The sequence below is a fragment of the Chironomus tepperi genome, unplaced genomic scaffold, assembly GCF_022539635.2.
Source record: "Chironomus tepperi strain 1889 unplaced genomic scaffold, CSIRO-AGI_Ctep_v1 contig_337, whole genome shotgun sequence".
NCBI classification, from domain to species: domain Eukaryota; kingdom Metazoa; phylum Arthropoda; class Insecta; order Diptera; family Chironomidae; genus Chironomus; species Chironomus tepperi.
Genome location: NW_027226459.1, coordinates 1,842,240 through 1,849,738, shown reverse-complemented (window position 1 = coordinate 1,849,738; position 7,499 = coordinate 1,842,240). Strand labels below are relative to the sequence as shown.

Genomic DNA, 7,499 nt, shown 5'->3' with positions numbered 1-7,499 from the left:
TCAATATTCATTCAATTTTAATGACTTTCAATTACAGATTTTATCCAAGGCACATAATAAGAGATTTTTGTGTATACAGAAGGTGCTTCAAATCCACAATTCACTTTAAAATTAGCAATTCCAATGATATTTGATGTCAAAAAGTATTTTGATAAGAAATTTTGTGTATAATTTTTTGGAAATTTTTCAAATGCTGTGTTGTACTGAAGACCACTACCTGAGTCACCGAAGCTGTTGGATGTTAAATTAAACATACTTGATTAATTGAACAAGAATTCAAACCAGAATGGATAAAAATACGTTAGAACTAGACATTAACATGCCATCAGTTAGTTTTAACGTATTTTTGGCCTGTCAGGAAAATTTAAGTTTATTACCAAGCATTGGGATGTTCCTGCAGTTCTGCATGTATTTCATTTGGACTTCGTACACAAAATTGACTGTCAATTATTCCATTAGGCATAGACTCAAAGCCATAATAACTGTTGCTACATTCATTATTCGATATAATGTCAACTTTTAGTTCTAACATGATTTTTGGTTTTGCTCCGACATCTGACTAAAATAATCGTTTATTAATCGTCTGCCTGGAAGACATACGGCGTAAAATTGAAAGAATCCAGCACTAGGTCGATGTAAGTCTGACCTGATTTCACCACAGTCGGCTATATGCCACGTCTTCCTAGTGTTAGATTACTTGCCAATTTTTACATCATATGTCAATCTTATAGCTAGACATCCTTAAAACACAAAGAGCCAAAATTCAACATATAGCAACTTACATACTCATATCCTCCAGCTGTCAAATCATTAGATAGTCCAATCCTTTCTGAATCAAGATCAGCAATGCATGAAGGTATAACAAACTTATTAAAATCTATCTTCTCAGCTGTTTTGATTACTGCAATATCATTGTAAGCTAAAGACGGTTTGTAGTCTGGATGAACGATGAACTTCCGAATTTGGATTTGCTGCTCATTATTAACATTATTTTTAGGTCCACCATTTTTAGCTCCTACTTTTATAGAGTCAACTTTCTTGCTTAAATTTGGAAATTAAAATTTATATTAATAAAATTTAGTCGACAAAAATGAGTTTTATGTACGGTTCAGTCACGAACTGCAGGCCTGCATTTCCTACTATTTAGATGCATGCGCAGGCCTTCTGATTTTGGCTGTAACTTTAGTCAACTCAAGAAAAATAAAAACTTAATTTACCCTTTATGATACTCGCAATGTGCTGCAGTGACTACAAATCTTGGTGACAGGATTGATCCTCCACAGGTTCCCATAATTCTACCATTCTGTTGCTTTATGCCAACAATTACATTGTTAGGTCTGATGACTCTTTGAATAATTTTGGATTTTGCAAAATGAGGAAATGTTTTAGTCCTTTTGAATTGACCGTTATGATATTCACATCCATACCAAGCACCGTCCCAAAAGTTATTTTCTGAAATTTATAATAATTATGGACATCATCATATATTTTTTAAGTAGCATAACTTACGACTGAACTTTTTGTTGAGATTATTAATCCTTATACAATTATTTTCAGTTTGTGGAATCTTTCCAGTCCAAAATGCATCTTCAAAATGTGCAATATTGATGGCTTGCTTTCGAAATCTCAAAAATCTTTGTTGACAAATCGCAAAGTCAATGATCTCGGATCTTTTCTTTGGATTCATTGACAATTTATCAGCTAATTCCAAATCTTCCAGGATATCGTCTATAATGTCCAAGTCCAAATCATCATGACAGCATATCAAAGTATTTGCATGATTATTATCGTAGCTGCAAACCTTTAGAGTAGTTTGATTGTTTCGATAGGTTTCAAATTCAGTCATACAGTCTGCCGTTTTGCGACATCTTCCGTAAATGCCGGTATCAATTTCACAACTTGAATTTTCATATAAACCATTCAAATAGGTGATGTGTTGAGCATTCGATTTAAATGTCAACATTGTTAGGAATACGAAAATAAATTTGTGAGTCATGGTGATGGTTCTATAAGTCTGCGAACTAAATGAACAGATGTGATGGATGTAACTTCACTTAATTAATTGTTGCCTAATAATTTTCGATCACTTGCCAATAACTATATCACTTGCCAATAATGATGTTTCTTGGCCAAAAGTCGCTGAAAACTAACATCAGTGTCTTATGAGAATCAAGTTCATTGTTTGCTTTTTTGATCATGTCATGTAGTGGTGAGAAAAAAACTTGAATTCTGGTTTTTTTATTTAAATTTATGTGTTGAAGTCCCTGAAACTTCTTGAAGCTGATGAAACATTTATTTAGATGTGTTGCGCGATCATCATACGTAGTTGATAAGAAACATTGTTGTGATAGTTGCGAGATGTGAAGGTACCCTGACGGTAATTGCAATTTCATTGAGCATAGTTCCAGTAAGTAAATGCTTCAATTTAATATTTAAAAAAATCTCATAATATTTACAGAATTTTATTATTTTAAATAAATTAATTTAATCTAAATTTAAACATACATTATTATCATTCTATGAATTCTATTACAGATCTTATCCAATCTCTATAAAAATCAAGTCTTGTATACACAGAAGGAATGTCAAGCGCACAACTAGTTGAAAATGATTGAATTCCTATAAGTGTGGATGTCTCATAAGTAGTTAAAATATATTCGGATTCGTAATTTTCATCGTTTATATCGTGTGTGCTGCTGAACTGCAAGGGACTTCCTGATTCACCAAAACTTTAATATTTTTAAGAAAGTTGTTAATTATGTATAAGAATTAAGCTGATCAACTGACTTACCAAGTGTCATTTATGTCCTTTCTTGTTGCTTTACCCCTCACACATATTTGACTGTTTACAATGCCAGAGGGCAGTTGCTGATCTTTTCCATAAAACTTATTACACTCGCTATTTGGAATTATTTCTACGTCCATTTCCATTAAGGTATTCATTAAGTTTCCATCAGCCTAATTAACACAAAGCGCATCTTAAATTATTGAATATTCCCAAAATTAAGTCTGATCCAATAATCAGACAGGAACTCAAAAATTGTAATTTGTAAGAAAACTTACATCATCTGCATATCCAGAAACAGTGGAGTCATTAACTTTAACATCATTAACTCCTCCAATGCATGCTGGAACAACAAAGTTATTAAAGATAATCCTTTCCGCTGTCTCAATCATTGCTATATCATTATAATCTAATGTTGGAGTGTATTTCGGATGGACAATAAACTCCAGAATTTTCAGTTGCTGTGCATTTTCGTCGTCTTGCAAGCTAGTTAAATAACGATCACCGACTCGAACTGTGGTTGGAGGTGGTAAGCTAAAATGAATCATTTAATTATTTAGATGATCTTAGGGTAGCGTGCTAGAGTCTATAAATGAGAATATGAGATCAGCTTCACAGCTAGCTATCCCCTTTGTACCAAAGCATATGCAACTGATCAACAACCTCAATTCGACACTTATTTTCTACCATAAAATCATCAACTCACTCTTCTAAATCCCGACAATGTGCAGCAGTGACTATAAACTTTTCCGTGACTATCGACCCATAGCATCTGTATGAAGTTTTTCCATTATTAAGGATACATCCAATTGCCGCCATATTTGGACGAAATCCTTCTCTAACTTTAGGTTTTTCAGGTTGTCTTTTTGAATTATTAATTAAGAAGTATCTTCCTCGTGCTGGACGGCATGAGTAGAAATTTTGGGTTGTCGTTCCTAAAAAAGAAATGCTTTAATTTATTCAAGTTTACGAGTGGATGTACAGAGCTCCAATTCGACTTTAAACTCTAAATTTACAACAGTACCTGATTCCAGATTCCATTGATTTAATAAATCACAATTTTCATTATTTAAAGGTATTACTTTATCAGCAAGAGCATTTCCAAAATTATTTGTATTAATCCATTGATTTCTATATTTTAGCAATCCATCCCGACAGCTCTCAAAGTCTATTAAATCAAATTCTTCTTCCATTTGCTCTGTGGTTGTTTGATATGGATCATATTTTATACCATCTTGATCTTGACCTTGCCCTTCCCTGTTATCATCTTCTTCTCCTCTAAAGTTTAGTGTTGGTTCTGTTGTAGAAGTTGATGTTGTCTTACGAATTCTTGTTGTTGTTCGAATTCTTTTCGTTGTTGTTTGCTCTTCTGTTGCTAACCAGATTGGTCTTGTTGTAGATCGAATATTTGCTATAATTCTGTCAGTTGTTGTTGTTGTTGTCGTCGTGGCTGGTCTTGTTGTAGTTCGTCTTGTTGTGGTTCGAACTGGCCTTGCTGTAGTTCGTTCCGTGGTTGTTGTGGTTTGGACTGGCCTTGTTGTAGTTCGTTCCGTAGTTGTTGTAGTTTGATCTGTTGTGGTTGACCAAGCTGGTGTTGTTGTTGTTGTTGGAACTAGTGTTGTTGTAGTCACCGCCGGTCTTATTATTGGTTGTGATTTTGTCGTCTGTTCTGAATCATAAATTTGTTCATTTTCGTTGACATTCTGCGAACAACAAATCAAATGACTTTGTGGATTGCTTGAAAAACTACAAACTTTAAGTACAGTTTTATCTCGTCTGTGAATTTCGAAATCTGTTAAGCAGTCTGATATTTTTCTACATCTTCCATATGATCCACTTTCTAATGGACATTGCTGATCTTCATATAATCCATTTAAGTATTCTATCCGCTGTCCAGTTATGAGTAATATTGATGAGATAGAGAGCGTGAGTGCGAATGTGCTTACGGTATACATTTTATGCGAATTTAAAAACTAGTTTGAAGTCATGCGATTTTGTATTATGTTTTGGAATTCCCAAATGTTGTAAATGACACCTTTTTTCAGCCTGTAGTAGGGGTTGATGCTTCTTTTTAAATTAAATACTATTTTGGTTTCTATTATGTGTGTGACTTGAGATTCATTGATTAATCAGTAAGACGCACACTGTAATTAACAAATTGTTCTTATCACTTTTACAACAACAAACCTTGATAAAGGTTTTTGCATCAAATGCTCGATTTTATTTTAAATGTGAAGTTTATTCACTCTTTTTAAATTGTCACTGACATTCACATTTAAATTCTAATCTTTATACAGGAACTAATTTACAGCACTAATTTTAAAATGTAACTTTACTACTCGCGTGTAAGTTTCAAAATGAAAACAAACTTGAGATTCCCGTGAGAAATTTTAATAAATGATGATGATTCAATCAAGTTCTGGGAGCAAATACAAGCTTTATCAACTTTACGGGTAAAACCAGATTAAAAGTCGTATAAAAAAAAAATCTAGAGCGATTTAAAATTAACTCTCACTGCTCTCTATTTTTGAGATTGATGCAAATGGGAGAAAGAGGAGTATTTTGCATGTTTGTAATTAATTATAACTTTTGTTATTGGATTCGAGGCAAGATGCTGACACTGGTAAAGTTTCTTAAATCTGACTTGATGCCTGATTCGGTTTAAAAGTCCGGCTGCAAGTCAGAGTCACGCCGACATGTAGTCAGAGTCACGTCGCCCTGCTACCTGATTTTGGATTAATTAGTCCACTTGTGCTGTTCAGGAAAGTCTGTCTATAAAGACAGACAGTGACGAAAATGACGAATTTCTCCATTAAGGCTTCACTACTTCACTACCCATTTACTACTTACTACTTTGACTGTAAGAAAAACTAAAGTTCTAAATAACGGATTCCGAGTGGGACTCGAACCCAAGTCCAACAATTTTCGATCCCATGCTCCTACCACTGAGCTATTGGGGACTGTTCGACTTTACTGCAAAGTGCCATATATAGATAATACACTTTCTGGGGGGATTAAAGGTCCTTACTCTGTAAAATGGATATTAATACTGCAATCCTCATACTGAACCTAATGTTTCCCCTAAAAATCTTGACATCATTCACAAACAAACCCCAAAGAATTCATCAAAACCCCGAAAACAGCTCAAAAGGAACGAACAAATTTACAGCAAATCCTTCATCACATGAAAATTACAAACGATTAAAGTGTTAAAAGCAAAAAAGAAGGAACAGAAAAAAGTGCAATGCACAAATAAAGGAGTGAAAAAACAGCAACAAAAGAGAATGAAAAAAAAAGGAGGAAAAAAAATCGCTTCGCTTTAGTGCTAATGAATCGTTCTGAAGCTAATTTTACCCTTCATTAATCATCGTGTTACACACCAACCAAAACCATAGCTGTAGCATGGTATGTCTTAAAATGTGCTGAGCGAATGTTGAAGGAGGGAAATAAACGGATGAAAAAATAATTTTTTTTATCCTACTGTATTCACACCGTCATACTTGATGCTGGCGTTAAACACAAGAAAAGTTAAATTTTTCATTCAGCGAAAAAGGAAATGAAAAAAAAAAAATCTTTCATAACCAAAGAACAAAAAGTAGGAACAAGTAAGGAATTTTTGTGATTTGTGGGGGATAGAAGCGCATTTCTGTATATTTATAGGTTATTGACTTCTATTTTCTAGTTTGGGATTTTTCAAAAGATTGGATTAGCTTCAGCTGCTTAATGAACTTGATTCAGACAAAATTGGGGTCCTGGGTGACCTAAGATGAAGAACCGAGTCAAGAACTTGAAGTTTAAAATGAAAATTAGGTACAAAACCTCTAAGTCTTGTAGTTTTATAACTGAGTCTCGTGGAATGGTATAGGAACCAAAAATTCGAGATTCGGAAACCTAAACTTACCATAATTCGAACCATGCATCCTCATATGTCACTTTTTTAAGCATACCGAGTGAATCATGGCATTAAATCATACTAGCCATGACGAACTATCATACAGAAAATCATTGAACCTCTGTCCATCTAAACTATTCTCTCCATCCACCCAAACCTCCCTCAACAACACCAACTTCATCTACATTTTTTCCAACATCATTAACCACCAAAAAGGAGCAAACTGAACGATATAAATGAGGAATGAATGAATAAATGAGCAAGCTGAATGGATGGATGAATGGTTGTGCTAAAATATTGAGGTCTTTTTTGTACTTTCATTTGATAACAAATGTATGGCAGCAGCAACATGATGTGTTAGCAGTTGTTGTTAAGTTAAATGAATTAAAATTAAAGGGCGAAGAAAAAGCAGCAGCGCTGGGTGATGGTTTATGTGTGTGCTGTATATATGTGGGTGATGAAATGCCAAAATGTATTACATGTTTGGTAATAAAAATTTATGTTTATCAGAAAATCCATGTGTGGGAAAAGAATAGGATAACGAAAAAAAATAAGAAAGGAATTTTCATCTTAGGATTGAAGAATTTTGAGTGAAAATTGTTTGCCTCCACTGGAATCACTTCTACGAATGATTTATTTCAGTGTCAAATGAGACGCAGTTTGTCATATTTTAACTGTAATCAGGCGACGACTAATTAAATTGAATCAATCATAAAGGGGAACTTAACCGCGAGGTTGTTGAACTTTAGAGCAGCTTGTTGATTTATAGCAGTGACGATGTGCGACACGTTGATGAGAATGAATACATAACTGGTTGTTCTG

General features: G+C 33.9%; 2 protein-coding genes across 2 annotated transcripts; both read right to left on the bottom strand.

The window, feature by feature from the left end:
• LOC139093736 (serine protease snake-like) lies at nt 1-2,149 on the bottom strand. Its single transcript, XM_070644563.1, has 5 exons — nt 1,510-2,149; nt 1,218-1,452; nt 783-1,041; nt 378-559; nt 1-231 (listed from the first exon to the last, which is right to left on the bottom strand). The coding sequence occupies exons 1-5, from the start codon at nt 1,994-1,996 to the stop codon at nt 18-20; spliced, it is 1,377 nt and encodes a 458-aa protein (XP_070500664.1). The 5' UTR covers nt 1,997-2,149; the 3' UTR covers nt 1-17.
• Nucleotides 2,150-2,446: 297 nt separating this feature from the next.
• On the bottom strand, nt 2,447-5,215 carry LOC139093735 (serine protease Hayan-like). Its single transcript, XM_070644562.1, has 5 exons — nt 3,810-5,215; nt 3,492-3,720; nt 3,064-3,319; nt 2,792-2,958; nt 2,447-2,729 (listed from the first exon to the last, which is right to left on the bottom strand). The coding sequence occupies exons 1-5, from the start codon at nt 4,738-4,740 to the stop codon at nt 2,513-2,515; spliced, it is 1,800 nt and encodes a 599-aa protein (XP_070500663.1). The 5' UTR covers nt 4,741-5,215; the 3' UTR covers nt 2,447-2,512.
• Between the last annotated feature and the right edge of the window lie 2,284 nt (nt 5,216-7,499).